This window comes from Mirounga angustirostris, unplaced genomic scaffold (assembly GCF_029215605.1).
Source record: "Mirounga angustirostris isolate CCGP_5_RB_7025 unplaced genomic scaffold, mMirAng1.0.hap1 SCAF_13, whole genome shotgun sequence".
NCBI lineage: Eukaryota > Metazoa > Chordata > Mammalia > Carnivora > Phocidae > Mirounga > Mirounga angustirostris.
The window spans coordinates 5085694-5105406 of record NW_026991721.1 but is presented as its reverse complement, the minus strand read 5'-3'; the positions used below and the strand labels follow the sequence as shown (position 1 = coordinate 5105406).

Sequence of the window (19713 nt, the reverse complement as noted above, 5' to 3'; positions counted from 1 at the left end):
CACACAGGCGCCCCAAGCCATAACTACTTTTTAATGTTAATTTCTCAATTTTAGGGTTCCTAGACCATACAGATGGGGAGCCTCCTTTGTAGGCACTCTAAACTTTTCTAAAACATGCCTACAAATACAAAACTCTCAAGGGAAACTTTTTTCCCCACCCAGATCCCGAAGTTCCTTACATCTTTATGTGTCTGTGGGTGGAATTTCTTCTATCCCTTTCCCTGAAAGTGTTGCTTCTCCATGGTCCCAGCTTTCTGCGTGGCCTTAATACCAATCCCCTGCCTGGTAAGTGTGGCGGCCCTCAGCATGTGGCCCATGGATCAGAGCCCAGTCCCTCCCACCCCGGTAGCCGCAGCTCCAGCGTCTCTTCTCCCTGATCTGGGTTCCAATTCCTCTTCAAAGAGTTTATTTATTTATTTGAGAGAGAGAATGGGAGAGAGAGAGAGAGCATGAGAGGGGGAGGGTCAGAGGGAGAAGTAGACTCCCCGCCGAGCAGGGAGCCCGATGTGGGACTCGATCCCGGGACTCCGGATCATGACCTGAGCCGAAGGCAGTCGCCTAACCAACTGAGCCACCCAGGCGCCCCATGGGTTCCAATTCCTCTTCAGTTTGGGCCCTGGAGAATTCTGCTTACTTTCTCAAGAGCTCAGCTACATATCTAAAAAAAAGCTTATTTCTTATCCAGCCTCCCTTGGTGTTTCTAAGGAGAATGGCTATCTAACCTACTGCTGAGAAGTTAAAGATCATTCAGATCTTAGACGGTAGATTCTTGAGTCATTTAATTTAAAAGTCTTCCTGGGGTTCCTGGGTGGCTCAGGTCTGGGTCCAGGCTCTGCACTCAGCAGGGAGTCTGAGGATTCTCTCTCCCTCTCCCCCTCCCCTGACTCGTGCACACGCACACTCTCTCTCAAGTAAATAAATATTTTTTAAAAATAAAAAATAAAAATCTTCCTGGTGCAGAGGGACAAAAATTGCAGGGCCGCTTTTGGAGCAATGATGGCGGTCAGGGTCAGAGCAACGATAGCCCCGACACAGAGTCGGATCTTCCTTCCACTTGGGGTCCAGAAACTGCGCCCGGTCATTTTATCCAGAGGTGACAGAGACGAGGGGACATGGTACCAATGTCATAGCTTACAGCCAGACCTGGAGCTGCCAAGGGGCTGGGCGTCGACGTGTCACGGCTCAATTAGCCCAGCCTCGGAAGGGCCAGCCTGCCGGGGTTTGCTGCTGTGAGCAGTTTCACCGCCCGTCGTGGCTGCGTGTGTGTAGCTGGTCACGGGGGTGGCCTGTTACGTGTGTGAGCACATGGCAGTGCCTGTAATGTGTATCTGCGTGTTGCCTTCATGTGTCGCCTGACACGTGTGCGTGTGCGTTGCCTGTCATGGGTCCGTGTGTGGGTCTCGTCCACGTGCCAGGAGCAGCGAGGGGGTGTGTGAAGTCTTCTAATGGGGAACTCACCTGCCACGAGGGGTGTGATCAGAAACCATGCTCCCCTCCCAAGTGGCAGCTCCCCGTTCCTGGGCCACCTTCCCATCTGTTCAACATCAGAGTCTTTGTCTAGCATCCAGATGGATGTTAGAAATGACTCTGGAGTGTGACCAATTGTAGGCCTATTCCTGCCCCCTCTCCACCTTGCCCAGCACACCCAGGGGTCCACACTCCTCTGAATAGCACCCAGTCCTGCATTCAGAAGCTTATTATCCAAGTGTCTGATTGCCCAGGTCTGACCAGAGTTTAGCTGGAATACTGCCAGGTGGATGTTGTCACATCTGCTGCCAGAGAACTTTCCACCCAGATGCTGATGGGGAAATGGAAGGACAGTGCGGGCACTCACTGGGGCTACAGGTCACATGATGCAACCCTTTCTGGGTCTGCTAGTCAGTGAAAGTCTGAGGGATCAGGGAGGAAGCTTTTGGTTCTTCACTCGCCTAAGCATGCAAGCCACCTGGTAGGGAGGCTGGGGGAGGCGACCTGTGGCCCTGGCTATAGCTGTCGCCTTCCCTGTCCTCCATGACTGCAGGACCCCAGAATTTGCCAGACAACCTGGTAACTGGCTTATGTTGGTTTGCAGAGACCCGGGACTGGGGGGGGCCGGGGGCACTTCTCAGGAGTCACAGACCACAGATCTCACCTTCGCTAGTACTGGGCCCAGAAAGAATGCAGCCGGTCCTCTGGGCAAGGGGTACCCCAGGGTCCAGTGAGGGACTCACTATAGGTACACGATGGCTGACAGTCGTTGAGCGCTTTCTCTGTGCCAGCTCTCCACTAACCCAGGGTGTGCCCACCAATCTCAGTTCCTGGCACCCCTGGTGCTCAGTAATTTTCCACAGTGCTCCTCGGCTAAAAGAAATAAAGAAATATCGAACAGGCAGCCCCCTCACACTCTCCGCTGCGGCCCCTGCAGGCCAACCCAGGGGCTTGTGTCCCGGGGGGATGGGGGTGGCACTGGCAAAACCAAGCAGGGGTGGGGTGGGGGCGGGGCTTCCAGGGGGCGGCCCGATGGGCGGGGCTTAGGGGATCCTCCCCCTCCGCGGGGGGTCCAGGGGGTCCGAAATCAGTGGCCCAGCAGGTCAGCGGGCGCACATCCGGGGCGCTCCTTACCCCCACAGACTGACACGTCCCAGTCGGATAATACAAAACCTCTTTATTTCTCATTTTCTATAAAAAGTCGTGCCCCTTGACGGACCGCGGGGATAGGATGTGCAAAGCGCGCGACACGCCCTGCCGAGGCCCGTCGCGGAGAGCTGCGCTGGGTTGGGACTGGGGGGGGGGGAGCTGCGGCAGGAGGACCCCGTTCCCTCTCCGACCTGGGCAGGGGTCGTGGAGAGTGGCCCCGGAGCGGGGGAGAGTCAGCTGTGCTGCGTCTCCAACCCTAGGCCGGGCCCAGGGGTCTTAAAGCTCCACACCGCGTAGGAGGGGCCGCTCCCGCGGGACATTCTGGAACCTGCGGTCCGGGGGGAAGGTCCTTCCTGAAGATGGCGGAGTCACAGCGCCCCCCGCCCCCCCCCCCGAGACGCGGTAAACCGAGGCTCACTGCTCCTCGGGCCCGTCGCCTCCCAGGGCCTGTTCGTAGGGGCAGGGCCGGCGGCAGAGGCCGGCTGCCTCGGGGCCGGGCCGGGGCCCCGCGGGCGGCGCCTCCTCCTCCACGCCGTCCGCCGGGCCGCCGCCGCCGCCGCCGCCGCCGCCGTGCTCGCCCTCCGCGTCGCTCTCGTCGGAGTTGTCCTCCTCCAGGTAGCGGTAGCCGCGCACCTTGTGCTGCGGCCGCGGGATGCGGGGCTGGCGCGGGACCACGCCCCGCTGCAGCTTCTGCTCCATCCACAGGTACGAGGCCGCGGCCGCCACCAGCGTCAGCAGCAGCACCACCAGCTTGGCCTGCGGGCACGGACCGGATGCAGGCGACCCGCCGGCCACCGAGCCCGCGCCTTTCCGGGCCGGCCCCTGGCGGGCAGGCCCACTCGCGTCCCGCACCTCCCCGTGCAGCTCCTCTTCTGTCCCGACAGCTCCGCACCCTCCGCACCGGTAAGGCTCAAAGCCCAGCTCCACCCTTCACTGGGGCTAAGACCACTGTGTCCCTGACACGCAGGGACCATAAGAAATGCTTTTCCGAGGATTTTGACCGTAACCCACAGCCAAATAGAATTCCCCATCATAACAATACATACACACATCTAAGCACCATATTCCCTGCTCTCCTCTATTTCGTTTTTTCAAATGCTGGTGGGGACCTGCTAAACTGACCCACCAGTAGGTGGGAGCAGAGAACGAGGAAGCCTGCTCCCTGCCGGCCAGGAAGGGACAGCTCAGAGCTGACATCTGGTGAACAGGTCATCAAACGACCTGCAAGGTGGCTGGGAGGCACCCACCAGGAAAGAGAAAACTTGAACCCCTTCAGGGCTGGGTAAACTGAGGACCGTGGCAGTGAGGCGGAAAGCAGGTCCTGGGTTTGGGGCCACTCAGTGGGCCTGACCTAGGACCCAGCCCTCAGGGAGCGGTACCCTTCCGGGGCTGTGAGGCTACAGTGGGCTCTCAGAAAGTATCTGTGGCCTAGGGGCTGGCAGGTGGGGTGCCTAACGCCTCCGAGACCCTCCTCCCACCACGCTCAGGCTCACCTTCATGGGCAGGCTTGAGCCCAGGTACACAGTGAAGATGGCCACGGCCTGCCACCAGTGGTAGATGGTGAAAATGAAGTCTTGCCTTTCTTTGTCCTCGTATAAGATTCCCAAGAGTGCTGCAGGCGGGCAGGACAGGGCAGGAAGGGGAGAGGCGTCATCGGGGGCCCAGAGGGGCTGATCTCCCACCTGGCACCCGCCCTAGGCCCAGCATTGGGCTAGTCTCAGCCCTTGGCCTTGGCATGCCTAGGAAGCCCTTGTGAACAGGTCCCAGCCTGCCCCCTGGTAGTCATGCGGCCTGGGGAGCCGAGCAGAGGCAGGAACAGGAACCTAGCTGTGGGGGTACAGTTCTAGAAAACATGTGCAGCCTCAGGAGTGGAAAGCTCTATGTGCACTCATCTCCTGTCCTCTCTCGGACCGCAGGGGCATAATGCCAGGCCTTCGGAGGCTGTTTCTCCTCACCCAGGGCTCAGGGAGGGCAAACTGCTTGCAGCAACAAGCTTTCTGCAAATCAGACCTGAAGTTGGGAGGTTTGAACTATTTCTCAAGGAATCCTCCCTGGGGTGGGAAGAAAGAGTGGACAGGGAGTCCAGAGACACAGTTTAGTCTTAGGACTGTAAAGTGCAGAGGATTAGTACAGAGATGAGGATTCAAATGTTGGCTCTAGGGTTGACTCAGGGTAAGTTAACTCCAAGGCGGGCGCCTGGGTGGCTCAGTTGGTTAAGTGACTGCCTTCGGCTCGGGTCATGATCCTGGAGTCCCGGGATCGAGTCCCACATCGGGCTCCCTGCTCGGCAGGGAGTCTGCTTCTCCCTCTGACCCTCCCCCCTCTCATGCTCTATCTCATCTCTTTCTCAAATAAATAAATAATCTTTAAAAAAAAAAAAAGTTAACTCCATGGCCAGTTTTCCTGCCTGTAAAATGAGATGACACGTATTATATGTTGTGCTCTGAGGTTTTAATGCAAAGCCCAGACAGCACCTGGCAAATTGCCCCCTCACTCGGGACATTAACATCCTTGCCCTAAGGCCTTGCAGTGTGACTATACCCCTTGGGGCTGCTGGGAAGGGACAGGGAGCCCCCAGGGTTCACAAGGGGGAGGCAGGAAGCAGAACTGGGCAGGCAGAAGGGGATGCCAGGTCCAGGCCCAAGTCCAGACTTGTCGTGGACCCGAGCTACCCAGGCTGGATGCTACCCAGAGCTGGCTGCCTCTGAAGAGCAGCAAAGAGAGTGTAGCCTGGCGTGTGGGGCTCCATGCCTGATGACAAGTACAGACGGCTGACTCTCCGACGGGGGGTCTGATGGGGTCTCCTGAGCCAGCCCCTGCCCTCCACCACATCACACCTCCAGGGGTGACGTTCAAAACTGTTAACAGCACTGGCCCATCAGAACAGACGCTGATGTGGAAGACCCAAAGAGCTGCACCTGCGTGTACCAGCTGTGTGTCCCTGGCATGTGCCCACCTGTGGGCAGAGCGCATCACACCGCTGAACTGTGACCCACCCCCTCCTTTCTGCAAACAGGGCTCTACTTCCCAATGCCCCTGCGCCAGCAGCTCAGACTCAGGACGTGCACCCTGCCACTCTGCAGACTACTGTTGGGGCTTCATGCCTGCTCCCAGCTCTTTCCCATAGAAAGGCCCTATCTGGGGGCACCTGGGTAGCTTAGTCAGTGAGTGTCTACCTCCACCGTAACAGACCCCCAGGGTAGCCATGGGATCCCATGTCTGTCCCTGGGATGTCTGTGCTCCTCCCCCACCACCCCAGGGTAGCCACAGGGTCCCCTGCCATCCCAGCGCCCACGGCTATACTCACTGCTGAGGCCAGTCTTATTGAGGGCACTGCCCACACCCCAGAGGACAGCTGCTACGTAGAGGATCCAAATGTGTTGCAGGACCCGAGGTGCGGGGGCCCAGAAAAAGAGGCCGAGAGTGAGGAGCAGGTGCAGTCCGGCCCCAGCCACCAGGGGCACCGTGCGGGGCAGCCACAGCCCCAGGAGGCCCAGGACCGAGGAGGCCGAGGCGCCCAGGCTGTAAGCCACGAGGATATAGGCCAGGCGTTCGAGCCCCACCGAGCACACACCATAGCCCTGCGGGGGGGACGAGGGTGAGTGTTAGAGGTCAGCGGGCCCAGGCTGTCCTCTCTGGGCCACCTCAGGGCTAACTCCCTCTAAGGGTCATGGGAAGGTTCTGAGGGCACAGACGGGAGAAGAGGCTTGGACAGTGCCCCCAGATACCAAGGCTGCACCCCACCTGGAACCTCACGCTTTATGCGTGTTACCCCATCCCGGTGGTGTAACACCTCCGAGAGTAAGCATCGTTGTTGGCATTGCTTCACAGGGAAGGAAACTGAGGCGCAGAGAGCTTAAACTAAGTTGCCTAAGGCAGAGGAGGAGTGGGGGAAGCCAGGAAAGAGAAGAAGGGGGGAGGCGACTATCTGGGACACACTTGTACATACTTACACATGTATTCAAAACCTATTCATCTTTTATCCCAGATACAAACGTAACCGCAAGTCCTGTATTGTACGCTGTGCAGGCTGTCCTTACCAGGGCGAGACCAGTGCAGGCAAAGAGCACCTCGAAGCCGCTGTAGATAAAGAAGGGCACGAGGTGCCGCAGGCGGAAGTCGCGCACGTGCTTGAAGGGCAGCTGGAAGATGTTGCCCCAGCCCACGCTGCGCAGGTCGATCTCCTCAGTGGGCCGGTAGGCGGCGCCGCACAGGCCCAGCACCTGCGGACCCACGAGCTGAGCGGGTGGACGGGGAGGCAGGGTGGGCGGGCCCCCTCGCCCCAGGCCCCGCCCTGGACACACCCACAGCCCTGGGTCCCGCCTCCCAACCCCGGCCCCGCCCCCAGACGCACTCACAGATCTCGGCCTAGCTTCCCAGCTCCGCCTCCAAGAGGAGGCCACGCCCAGACCCCCAACACCTTAATTCTGCTTCTCGGGTTCCGCCCCCAGCCCAGTCCTCTCAGACCCTGTCTCCAGCTCCACCCCGGACCAGGCTTGGCTCCCTTCCCCTTGGCCTCTGGGATTCCAACTCCAGGTTCGGGCCCGAGCCTCTAGCCTGACCACTAGGTTCAGGACCCCTCCCCAGGACTCAGCCCTGGCTCCCAGCTCAGACCAGGACTTCAAGCCATAACCTTGCCCAGGCTGCCAGCAATGCGCCCAGATCGCACCCCTTGCTCCACGTCTCGGTCCCCAGACTTCATTGACTCTGCCCCACCCCATCCTGGGCCGCACCAGCAGCATGGCCAGGAAGGCCACCGCCATGAGCACGCTCTCCACCACAATGAGGTTTCTGCTCCGTGGTAACGTCCGCAGAACGGTCTTGTTGAAGCCAATGAGGATGCCCTGGCTGTTAGTACCTGGAGAGAGGCGGGTGGGGGATGGGGAATAGAGCACACTGTAAACTCAACCACAAAGAAATGGAGCAAGGTGGGCCGGTGGAGGGGAGGGTTAGAGGTGGTGGGCGAGGGCAGTGCTTGCAAAGGCAGGGTTCATTTGGGAAGCAGTTTGGAGGTGAGGGCCACTGGGCCTGGACGAGCAGCAAAGGGAGGAGCACCTCGCCCCCCCGCCCCTTGCTGCTCTAGTGCCTGCAGGCTGGACGGGGCAGTGGGGGTGCCAGTCCACCCCCCAACCCCAAACATTCACCCTGCAGTGATTGAGCTCTGAGGGGATGTGTGGCCCTGAGAGATAGCCCCCAGAAGCCTCAGCCCAGATGGCATCTCTTCCAGGCAGCCTTCCCTGATGCACCCTGTCCCCATGAGGCTGGGTCCGATGTCCTAACTGCATACTCCTACAGGGCCCTATGCCTTGCCCACTAGGTTCTCAGCCCTGAACCTGTGGGCAAGGGCATCCTCTCTGGGCACTCTCAAGAGCCCAGTGTCTGCTGGATGACTCAATGGGGGAGGTGAGCAGGCATGGGGGAGGTGAGCAGGTCTTGGGGGCCCCACCCCATGAGGACTCACCGCAGCTCTGCACGTTGTAGAGTGTGTGGTTCAGGTCATACAGGTAGTGGTTCAGGAAGTAGATCATGGGCAGCTGGGCACAGGCGAAGCTCAGCTGTGGGCAGGAGGGCAGCTTGGGCTGGGCTCAGAACCAGACAGGGGGCACAGGCATGATCTGGAAGGGGTCTGGGCACAGCCTTGGCAGAACAGGAGCCCTCCCACCTCTGGGGGCAGCCTCGTGGCAGGAGGGAATGCCCAGTGCAGGAGGACTTTCTCCTGCACAGGGAGGGGATGAGGTCTCAGTCACTAGAGGTAAATAAGCAGAGGTTGGGCTCAAGAAAGGGCAGTGGGATTAGAGGGATGAAAAGACTGTGGGATGGGCTCCAATGTGTGGGTTCTGGGCCTGGAATACCCTCCCCCAATGGCCCCATAGGTGGTACTCACATGGAAGAAGCTATAGAAGATCGCTTGGAAGACCAGGAGATATGGCGCGTGGGAGCCCCGTGGTGGGCGTTGCTGGGGGCTCTGCTCATCCCGCTCCTTATAGTGGGAGTACTCATAGTACTTTTGAGCCATCCTGGACCACAAAGGAGAGAAAGCTTCCCCCAGTCTGACCTCTACCAGATGTCTCTGCTTCCTGCACCCAGGGCTACGGGCTATGTCTCAAGGATGGGGAAACTGAGGCCCGAAAGGCAGAAAGTGCTGCCCAAGGTCCCCCAACTAAGGTTGGCAATGCAGCAGAGACTCAGCCAGGTCTCCAGCCTCCCGCCCTGATGCCCACCAGGCTCACCTGGTGATGTAGTTGCCCATGGAGGCCCACAGAGGCACAATGGCCATGCCCAGGGCCACGGCTGAGGGCACGAGTGTATAGTAGCGCTCCCAGTAGTTGGTGGAGACAAAGAGGGCATAGATGCCCACAGCCAGGAACATCATCCACTTGGTGCCAAAAAACCTGTGGGCAGTGGGAAGGACGCTGGCACCACGAGCCTACCCAGACTGCTGTGGCCTGAAGCCAGGGTGGCCCCAGCTCCAGGTCCCAGCTCATGAGCTGGTGTGAGGTGGGGAGCAATCCCTGGCCTTGGGGTCAGGGGCTCTAAGATGGAGTAGCAGAGATATGGCCTTGCTGGTGGTCTCAGGGGAGCCCTGTGTCTACACGCTTCAGTTTCACAGCTTAATGTGGGCACAGAGCCCAAACCACAGCCTCTCAGCGCTGTTTCAAGGAAGGGGGGGATATGGGGGAGGGTGATGAGTCAGTGGTCTATGGGCACATCCAGCCCTCATTTGTGTTCTGGGCTGACTGGCCAATCCCCCTCTTCCATCCAATCTCATGTGTTGTAACTTCAGGGCACCCGGGGAACACAGCCCGAACTGGAGGGTCGGAGACAGGGCCAGTATCTCTTCCTCCCTGCCCATTGCTCTCGCAGTCCCACTGTGCTCACGTGGGAAGTTTCTTCCCCACTAGCTCCTAGGACAACAGCCTTGCTGACTCCGAGGAAAGGTCACACTGTGTTTAAAGGTGGCTGATCAGTGACTGGCTAAGGGCCCATTCAGGGCATGGAGGTTCGTCAGACTAAAAACTACCACCAGGAACTTTGGGGTGTTTTGAGTATTGGTGCTTATTAGTTCCTTACTTTGCCTTGGTTTCCAGGAAGCTCAAAGCCAAATGACCCTAATTTTCCGATAAAATTACTTTCTCTTCTATTACAGGGGGCCCTGGTTCTTTTATTATCCATATTTTGCCATGTAATAAATAGGCAGCCTACTCTGGTCTATTTGGGGGAGGGCAAGCCACAAAAAATGTACTATACATTTTGATGGAGTAAATAAGCAAAAAGTAAAAATACTAACACTCACTGCTGGTGAGGCTGTGGTTTAAAAAATGATGCACATGGCCCATGGTCATGCAGACTGGCATAGCCCTTTAGAAAATTAGCCCGGTAGTTTGGGCAAGGGGCAAACTTGGGGCGGGGGACTCAAACTTTCAGACTGCCAGGAGCTGCCTGTGGGACCTGGGCAAGCTGCTGAATGTCTCAGCTTCTCCGTGTCTATTAGAGCACCTACCTTGGATTGTAGGAAATGAGGTAGCATTTACAAAGTGCCCAGCACATGGGAAGCAAAATAAGAGGTAGCTGTTATTATCAATAGTGATATGTCTTGGGCGCCTGGGTGGCTCAGTTGGTTAAGCGACTGCCTTCGGCTCAGGTCATGATCCTGGAGTCCCGGGATCGAGTCCCGCATCGGGCTCCCTGCTCGGCAGGGGGTCTGCTTCTCCCTCTCCCACTCCCCGTGTGTTCCCTCTCTCGCTGTGTCTTTCTCTGTCAAATAAATAAAATCTTTAAAAAAAAAATAGTGATATGTCTTAAGAGCCAAAAAACCTTTCATATACCTCTACTCTGCTAAGGCCACTGCTAGAAATTCGTCATTGCAATTTTTTTTTTTTTTTTTTAAGAAGGAAAGAGCTAGGGGCACCTGGGTGGCTCAGTCAGTTAAGCATCTGACTTCGGCTCGGTTCATGATCTCAGGGTCCTGGGCTCGAGCCCCGCGTCCCACTGGGCACTTAGTGGGGAGTCTGCTTCTCCCTTTCCCCCTCCCTCTATCTCTCCCCATGCTCATGCTCTCTCTCTCTCTCAAATAAATAAATAAAATATTTTTTTAAAAAAAGAAGAAAGAGCTACAAATACAAAGTGAATGTGCAAAAAGGAGAGGGAGCTGAATGTCCAACTCTGAGGCACGGTTGGGTGCCCCCATCTCGGCAGAGGGTGCTACCCTCATAAAGTCCTCAGCGTGAAGATGGAGGAGCAGGCCAAGATGTGTGTCATGAAAGGAAAGAAAGTAAAAGTGAATGTTGCACACGCTCTGGTGACAAGGACATAAACGTTACCCATCTGTGCGGGGGGGACAACAAAACAGCTGATTTACTGGCGGGCTTGGGAAGGATTTTCTTTTTTCTGATTCTAGTTGTGATTCTTTTTTTTTTTTTTTTAAAGATTTTATTTATTTATTTGACAGAGAGAGAAATAGCGAGAGCAGGAACACAAGCAGGGGGAGTGGGAGAGGGAGAAGCAGGCTTCCTGCCGAGCAGGGAGCCCGATGTGGGACTCCATCCCAGGACCCTGGGATCATGACCTGAGCAGAAGGCAGACGCTTAATGACTGAGCCACCCAGGCGCCCTCTAGTTGTGATTCTAATGCTGTTTATACAATTATGTTAAAGGAGTTTTGAGTTTTTTGGGTTTGGAGGGTTTGTTTGTTTCTTGTTTGTTTGGTTTTTGGTTTAAGATAGAGAAACTAAAACCCATCTAACTTGTCTGCTAGTCTCTGGGTCTCGTCTGAGCAGAGACCTACCTCCTGGTGGGGAGGGTGTTTGTGGGGGGGAGTTTTGCACCGGTCAGGAGGCTGGACCAGATGCCTCCAAGGCTCCAGTCCAGGGTAAACCCTCTGGGGCACCCAGCCCTGCCTCTTCAGTGAGAAATGTCCCTCAACGCTGACCACAGCTGGTGAGGCCAGGCTTGGTGCCTGGGCCTTGTTGGCTGATCATATTTTCTCCAGAGATTCCCCAGCCCTGAGCCCAAAGGTCACTCACTGTAGCTCCAGGCCACGGAGGAGGGCGCAAAGCAGTTAATGCCACGTGAGGCAAGCTGAGGGAAGGAGCCGGAGTGAACTTCTGTGGTGTCAAAGGTGCCCTCCGGTGAAGCTCCTGCTTCCTTCCCCAAACCCAGGTTCTCTCCTTCTCTCTCACCCCTCCAGGTAGGCAAGGCCTCTCCCCAGCTCCCTGCCCCCAAGAACACCATGGGCCAACAGCCCTTGCACCCCTTCAACATCTGGGTGACGGCCCAGCCCTGCTGGGGACAGCAGCAGCGCACCTGATGAGCACAGGTGTGTAGAGCAAAGCAGCGATGGGCGTCACGTTGATGCCCATCAGCATCTTGCTGTCAATGTCGGGCAGCCCCATGTTGCCATACTTCACCTCGCGGTAGGTCTCATCGTAGTGCAGGATCAGCTGCATCTGCAGGAGGCCTGGGAATAGGGAGGGCATGACGGGGGCAGCCTAACTCAGGCGGCGACAGAACGACAGAACGGGGGCTAGCCACGAGCTTGAAGGGAGCTCCGGTCGCCAAAGGAGTCCCCGATTCCAACGCCCATGAGGACAGAGAGGGCTGCCCGGACTGGGCCAAGCGTCCTGACAGCCAGTGAATCCAGAACCCCCCCCCCCCAATCTCTCTCTCTCTCTCTCTCTCTCTCTCATTCTCCCTCACGGGCAGCGCTCCAGATCTGGAAGGCCGCACACCTGCCCCGGGCGCCCAGTCCTGCCCACACGCTCACGAGGGCTCTGGCTGCGAACCAGGGACGCGGCACGGGGACCCCACCTCCGTGTGGCGGGGCCACAGCTGCAGCTGCGAGGCGGCCTTTGGGGAAGTGAAAGAGGAAGGGAGGCCAACTGGCCCCGAAGGTTTCTCCTTCCCTGACCGGGGCCCGGGAGCGCGGCCGCGGCGCGGAGCCGTGGCCCCCGGCGCGGGAGCCCGCGGGGCCGCCTACCCAGGTAGACGCCGTAGGTGAGCGTGCCGCCCGCGCTGGCCGCCAGCACGTTCTTGAGCACGCCGAGGCGCTTGCGGCGGTAGTAGCGGCGCTCCTCCTCCTCCTCGTTGTAGTTGGGGTACGCGCCCACCAGCTCGTCCAGCTGCGGGGCACGCACGGCGCTCGCACCCGGGCAGCGGCCGTCGCACTCCCGCCCGGGAGGCCCCGGGCCCTGCCCCCGCCGCCGCCCCGGCCCAGCCCCGGGGCTGCCTCGCACCCCCGCCGGGGAGGCCCCCCCCTCCGCGTCCTCGCACCCCTTCGCAGACCCGTCCCCGCTCACCGGAGCCCCGGGCCCGTCGGGGACCCCGAGCCGATCCTCATCTCCCTGCGGCCCCGCGGTCCCCGCCACCCGGTAGAGCGGCGGCACCGCCTCCATGGCCCGACCGCCGCGGGAGCACTGGCGGCGGCCGCCGCGCGTGTGAGCAGCCCGCGGGGCACTTCCTCCCGGCGGCCGGGACCGGGCCCCGCCCCGCCCCGCGCCGCCCCGCCCCGCGGGCCGCCCCCTCGCGAGGGGCGTGTCCAGGGCGTCCGGGCGCGCGCGGGGGGGGCGTGGCCGCGTGGCCCGGTGCCGCCCCGACCCGGCCTCAGGGACCGGAGACGTGAGTTCGAATCTTCACGCAGCCGCTTCCTGGCTTTGCGACTTGGGGAATTCGCTCCACCTCTCTGTGCCTCCGTTTTCTCACTCAGCGCCGCTTCCCAGGGCTGGTGCCGGATTACTAAATGAATGCAGAGCCTTAGACGAGGGCCAGGCCCATAATAGGGTCCCCGCAGTGCTACCACTGTCATCCCTGGCCCCACCTCCAGCCCCATGCGGCGTGTTTGCAGGTCAGCAAAGAGCCCCCATAGTAGCCCCACCGCGGGCTCCCACGGCACGGGACTTGACAGCCCGTGCCCACGGCCCGCGCGCCCTCCAGTTTCAGTTTGGCATCTACAGGTGGGAGTTCTGGCAGGGGCGGTGGGAGGCTGAGGACTCCAGTGGGTCGACCTCCGGCCTCCGGGTCCAGAGCCTCCCCGCTGGGTCTGGGCTGCAGCGAGTCCACGAAGTTCTTGCCTTGCAGGAGCTGAGGCTCCCCAGCATTGGCTATCACCCTGGTTGGAAACACTGCGGATGACTGCTTTTAAAAATACACAGTTCCCAGGTCAGACTCTTCAACAAATGGTGTTGGGAAACCTGAATAACCACACGCAGAAAAATGAAATTGGACCCCCCATTTATACCCTCACAAAATTTAATTTGAAATGGATCAAAGGCTTAAACATAAGACCTGAATCCATAAAACTCCTAGAAGAAAACAGGGGAGAAGCTCCTTGGCATTGGTCTTGGAAAGAGTCTTCGGATATAACACCAAAAGCATGAACACAAGAAAAAAAAATCAACAGGTGGAACTACATCAAACTTAAAAGCTTCTGCACTGCAAAAGAAACCGTTAAAATAAAAGGCAATCTACAGGGGCGCCTGGGTGGCTCAGTCGTTAAGCGTCTGCCTTCAGCTCAGGTCATGGTCCCAGGGTCCAGGGATCAAGCCCCACACTGGGCTCCCTGCTCAGCGGGGAGCCTGCTTCTCCCTCTCCTACTCCCCCTACTTGTGCTCGCTCTCTCGCTGTGTCTCTCTCTGTCAAATAAATAAATAAATAAATTTTTAAAAAGGCAATCTACAGAATGGGAGAGAATATTTGTAAACTACATATCAGGTAAGGGGTTCCAAAATTTATAAAGAATTCATACAACTCAACAGCAAAAAAACCCAAACACTCTGATTTTAAAATGGGCAGAAGAATTAGACATTTTTTTTCCAAAGAAGACATCCCAATGGCCAACAGATCCATGGAAGGGTGCCACTAATCAGAGAAAAACAAATCAAAACCACACCTGTAAAAATGGCTATCAATCAAGAAGACGAGGAATAACAAGTGTTGGTGAGGATGTAGAGAAAAAGGGACTCTTGTGCACTGTTGGTAGAATGCTAAACTGGTCCAGCCATTTTGGAGAATGGTCTGGAGTTCCTCCGAAAGCTCACAATAGAACTACCGTATGATCTAGCAATCCCTTATATCCAAAGGAAATGAAAACGGGTTATCAAAAATATATCTGCACTCCCATGTCACTGCAGTATTATTTTTTAAAGGTTTTATATATTTATTTATTTTAGGGAGGGTGGGGCAGAGGGGGAGAGGGAGAGAATCCCAAGCCAACTTCCCGCTGAGCGCGGAGCCCACATGAAGCTCAATCCCACAACCCTGGGATCACAACCTGAGCCAAAATCAAGAGTCAGACACTCAACCAACTGAGGCACCCAGGCGTCCCCACTGCAGTATTATTTATAATTGCCAAGATACGCAAACAACCTAAGTGTCCATCCATGGGTGGATGGATAAAGGAAATGTGGTGCACATATATACAATGACCTACCTTTCAGCTATAAGGAAAAAGAGGAAATTCTGCCATTTGCAACAACACGGATGGACCTCCAAAGATATTATGCTAAGGGAAACGTGTCAGGTGGAGAAACACAAGCATGGTATGATGCATCTTCTAGGTGGAATCTAAAAATGGCATCAAAACTGACTCCAAAAGCCAGAGTGGAATGCTGGCCACCAGGCCCAGGGGTGGGGGCATGGGAGAGGCGTTGTTCAAGGGTACATACCAGCAACGGGAAGGTAAATGAGTCCTAGAGATGGAAGACACGGTGCAGGGATTACAGACAACCAAACTGTATGATAAACAGCAAGTCTGCTAAGAGCCTAGGTCTCCGTTATTCCCCCGGCTAGAGGAGACGATAACCCTGCCATGGGATAGAGGTGTTAGCGAGCACTACTTGGCAATCACGTTGCAACAGAAATGTGTCAAATCAGTATGTTGTACACCTGAAACTTATACAATATTATATGTCAATTATATCTCAATTTAAAAAAATGTCCAGTTTCCCTCCCTCGCCCCACTTTGCCCATGCTGCTCCTGCCAGGGACTGTCCTTCCCACCCTCAGCTCTCAGGATAAGAAGCCACCCGATGAGGGGTACAGGCCCCACCTCTGACTCTTTCCCTCCTGGTTTTCTGTGATTTAATGGTCTCTTCCCCCACCCTATCCCACCCCACCCCTGGCAAATGCTCACCACGTTCCCTTCATGCAGCAGAACGTGCCAGCACTTAGTAGGTGCTCAATAAATGTGAGTGGATGGGTGAGTGAATGGGTGACAAATATCCATCTCAGAAGGGTTGCTGGGAAGGCAGGGAGCTGGGGGTGTGGAGGGCATGAGTCTGCCCAGGCTTCAGGCTGCAGTTTTCTCCAGACCACCCAGGTGCAGATGTGGGGTGAGCAGACAGGCGGAGTCGGGCCCGAGGTGCCCAGAAGCAGAAGCTACAAAAGCTGCGGGAGGGAGGGTGGGCCCGAGCTCTAGGGGCAGGAAGAGACAGGACAGCGGGGATGCAGTGGGCGCTGGAAGGCTAGCAGGCCAGGAGGCTGTGGTCAAAAAACTGAGATTCATTACCTTGGGGGATGACCAAGACCCGGGTGTGGCGGTGGCGCAGGGGGCGGGAAGGGATGAGGAGGTGCAGGAGGTCATGGGGCAGGTTGGGGTGGGGGCCTGTGATGCCCCCAGGAGGATGCAGTCCTGTAGAATTTAGTAGCTGAGCAGGAGACGTGGCTGCCTGAGGTGGGTGGTGTGGCCTCAGGGAGTGAGCTCAGTGGAGCAGGGATTAGGAGGCAGAGGGTCCGGAGCCTCTGCAGGAGAGTGAGGAGGATGCCAAGAATGAGCCCTTGCCCCTTCTAAAACCATCTTGGGCCTGGGTGGACACCAGCATCTGTGGTCTATAAAACCCTTTTTTTCTTGAGAGCGCTAAGGAAAGAAATGACCAAGTGCCCTGGGCCGGCAGCCATGTCTCCTCCAACCCCAGTGACCAAGAACCCAGAACAAGCCAGGGAGGAAGAGGTTGGTGAAGGGCCCTCTCTCCCTGGAGCAGCATCCCCAGGGCATCCCCCCAGCTGGGTATCCGGTCTTCTCTGGCATCAGTGTGGGAAACCCCAGCACCTCACCTTGCACAGAGTCCCCCCGCACCTACCAAACAGGAGTAAGCGGAAAAGGACTTCCACTGGCTAAAAACAGGGTGGCGGGGGGCCAGAGGAACAGAAGCATCCCGGACACCAGAGCACACCTTAAGAGTCGAGAGAGGAGGTGTCCCAGGCCAGATGGCTCTTATGGAGAGAGACAGGACGGGAGGGGTTTAGTTGTCCCTACATCAGGAAGAGGCAGGCCCACAAAAGTCTTATGAATGGAGAGAGGGGAAGGTGGGTGACTTCTGAAAGGACCAGGAAGCTCTGAGATGTAGCGTCTTTACGCTGTGGTCCAAGAGCCAACCGTCCGTTATGGGCCCGCGAGGCAGGGAGAGAAGCTCACAGACTGTGTGGGGCATTTCCACGCCCTGAGTGGGTGTGTGTGGTCCGAGGGGAAAGGTCCCTAAAGTGGATTTCTCTGCTCCGGGGAAGAGGGGGCAAGGCTTGCTGAACAGCCAATGTCTCAGGCCGACTCAGAAGTCACTGACTTTTTCCGTCTCCCACCAGAAGGTCCCCAAGAGGAAATCAAGCAGTGTGTTTGAAGAAACAACCCGAAAGCAAAGAGAAGGTGGCAGGAGAGCAGACACGTTGTTCCAGGGAGACCGTGGACTGCCCTCCATAAGGAAAATACCAGTACCCATGTGTCCCAGAACCTCCCCCAGTGTGACACGTGTTCTTGCCCAGACACTCTGTAGGTAGGTGCTGACTTCCATGAGGGTGCAGGCTTCCTCTGGGTCCCAGTTCGGGCCTATGAAAGAGGTTCCTGCACAGTTAAGGTCCCAGAATTGTTTAAGTAAAGTCCTTGTCAGGGGGCGCCTGGGTGGTTCAATTGGTTGGGCATCTGCCTTCAGCTCAGGTCGGGATCCCACAGTCCTGGGGTGGAGCCCCGCATCGGCTCCCTGCTCGGAGAGGAGTCTGCTTTTCCCTCTGCCCTCTGACCCTCCCCCTGCTTGTGCTCTCTCTCTCTCGTTCTCTGTCAAATAAATAAAAACCTTTAAAATAAATAAATAACTAAATAAAGTCCTTGTCAGGGTGCCTGGGTGGCTGAGTCAGTTAAGAGTCTGACTCTTGGGCCCCTGGGTGGCTCAGTTGGTTGGGCGACTGCCTTCAGCTCAGGTCATGATCCTGGAGTCCCGGGATCGAGTCCCGCATCGGGCTCCCTGCTCAGTGGGGAGCATGCTTCTCCCTCGGACCCTCCCTGCCTCATGCTCTCTCTCTATCTCATTCTCTCTCAAATAAATAAATAAAATCTTAAAAAAAAAAAAAAAGGCTGACTGTTGATTTCGGCTCAGGTCATGATCTCAGAGTCATGAAATTGAACCCCACATGGGGCTCCGAGCCGGGTGTGGAGTCAGCTTGAGATTCTCTCTCCCTCTGCCCCTCCCCCCCTTCCCACTCCCTACTCCCTCTACTTTTGCTCACACACGCACTCTCTCTCTAGAAAAAAAAAAGTCCTTGTTACACATGGACTCCTTCTGTGGTCTGTTGGTGACTTTTAATTTAATTTTATTACTTTTTAAAGATTTATTTATATGAGAGAGAGAAAGAGCACAAGCAGGAAGGACAGAGGGAGAGAGAATCCCAAGCAGACTCCGCACTGCAATGACTCCGCCACTCCTCATTCACCTGACGCCAACCTCCTGGCATGGAGTTGACTCTTCGCCATTTTTTTTTTAAACTAAAAGCCTTGGGGATGACAATCACCACAGGCTGTTGGGAGATCCCCAAGCAGAGATGTGCCAAGAACCAGACCAGTGCCTGGCACAGCAAATGCCCAAGAAACAGAGCCTGCTGCTTTCAGCTGAGAGATGAGGCTCCCGGGAGTGAGGGTGACCCTGTGCACTCCTAAGCAAGGGCTCAGGGCACCCTGGAAATGCTGTGGGCCTTGCTGGGCTAGAGTCCCCCTCTGTCACTCTTCCTGTGTGTTCCTGCCCCGGTCACTGCACGTTTCCGAGCTTGCTGTCTCTCCCGCAAGCTAGGACCACAGTGTCCGAGACTCCATGAGGATTTGCGTCGAGCGCCTGGCACGGTGCTTACTTAGCACACCGTGGGATGGGTCCTGCTGGTTTCTGAGGGGGGGCTGGGGGGTGGGGGGGAGGAGCCAGGGTGGGCTCACCCTAAGGCAAAAGACAAGGAAGGAAGGTGGGGGCAGGGTCTCAGGGACAAGGCCAGGGTGGCCAGTCCCTCAGGAGGGCAGGAAAGGGGCAGAAAGGCATCCATGCCTACTGAGCACCTACTGTATACCCAATGTTTCCAGATGCACTCCTATTTCTCCTTTGTGGCAGCCTGTGAGGCAGGCAGAGTCAGCCCCGCTCCACAAGGTGGGAAGCGAAGAAGACCGTGAGAGGGGCCACGACCTGCTCAAGGCCGCTTAGCAGTTGGGCAGGGGAGCCTGCTTTGAGTCTCTGTCAGCAGGCAAGGTGGTGAGATGTGCCTGGGCAGGTCTGAGGCCCCGTGAGCCAGGCTCACTAGGTGTCTGAGGGAGCTGAGGGAGGGAGGAAGTGAACGAATGAGTGAATTAATGAGTCTGCCTGATGCCATAACCCAAGACCAGCCCATCCTCCCCCACCTCTCTACCCTGGAGAAGGAGGGAAAAGGTGACCATAATGAAGGTCATTTCATCCCAGCCTCCAAACTGAAACCCAGAGGACTTGCCAGCATGCAGGGCTGAGGCAAATGTGGGGGAGCGAGGCCTCTGTGTTCCTTCTTCCAACCTCTGTGCTCCCCCAATGTGCAACCCCACCTGGCCGACCTGGGTCCTTGGCAGAGCCTGTCACCCATCAGAACTGGTTCTAAGGGTGTGTCCTGGTGGGACCCCACACAGACCTCTCCCCATTTATCTTGAGCTCTCACAACAGGGACATAACGTCCAGAACGCACGGAGCCCCTGGACCTTCGAGGATCAATAGAAGCCTCCAAACCAGAGAGAGGGGAGGGTACGTCTTCCTCCCCAAGAGGCAATGCCCCCTCAAACCGGGGGAGCTTCACTGCCAGGCCAGGTTAGGACCCCTGTGCCAGCAGGCCAGGCCTCTTT

At 57.1% G+C, this 19713-nt stretch overlaps 1 protein-coding gene across 5 annotated transcripts; it reads right to left on the bottom strand.

Annotated features, from left to right (window-relative positions):
* Positions 1 to 2627: 2627 nt before the first annotated feature.
* Positions 2628 to 13092, bottom strand: UNC93B1 (unc-93 homolog B1, TLR signaling regulator). 5 transcript variants are annotated; one of them, XM_045893144.3, is made up of 11 exons: positions 12911 to 13091; positions 12592 to 12733; positions 11919 to 12072; positions 8847 to 9008; positions 8501 to 8633; positions 8078 to 8195; positions 7350 to 7474; positions 6657 to 6839; positions 5924 to 6197; positions 4110 to 4228; positions 2628 to 3372 (listed from the first exon to the last, which is right to left on the bottom strand). In XM_045893144.3, exons 1-11 carry the CDS (start codon positions 13004 to 13006, stop codon positions 3031 to 3033), a joined length of 1848 nt encoding a protein of 615 aa, XP_045749100.2. In that variant the 5' UTR covers positions 13007 to 13091; the 3' UTR covers positions 2628 to 3030. The 5 variants fall into 5 exon arrangements, with proteins under 5 accessions (XP_045749100.2, XP_045749101.2, XP_045749102.2 ...); XM_045893145.3 differs by having other exon boundaries at positions 8078 to 8171; positions 12911 to 13090; XM_045893146.3 differs by lacking the exon at positions 12592 to 12733 and having other exon boundaries at positions 12911 to 13049.
* Positions 13093 to 19713: the final 6621 nt, after the last annotated feature.

What these genes read in the sequence shown, in the direction of transcription:
- UNC93B1 (XM_045893144.3), bottom strand. Translation starts at nt 13,006, where the DNA reads ATGGAGGCGGTGCCGCCGCTCTACCGGGTGGCGGGGACCGCGGGGCCG. An exon ending in CACCTACGGCGTCTACCTGG is followed by an intron (nt 12,073 to 12,591) that starts GTAGGCGGCCCC and finishes CCCTATTCCCAG; the next exon opens with GCCTCCTGCAGATGCAGCTG. An exon ending in CCTTCCTGGCCATGCTGCTG is followed by an intron (nt 6,840 to 7,349) that starts GTGCGGCCCAGG and finishes GTGGGTCCGCAG; the next exon opens with GTGCTGGGCCTGTGCGGCGC.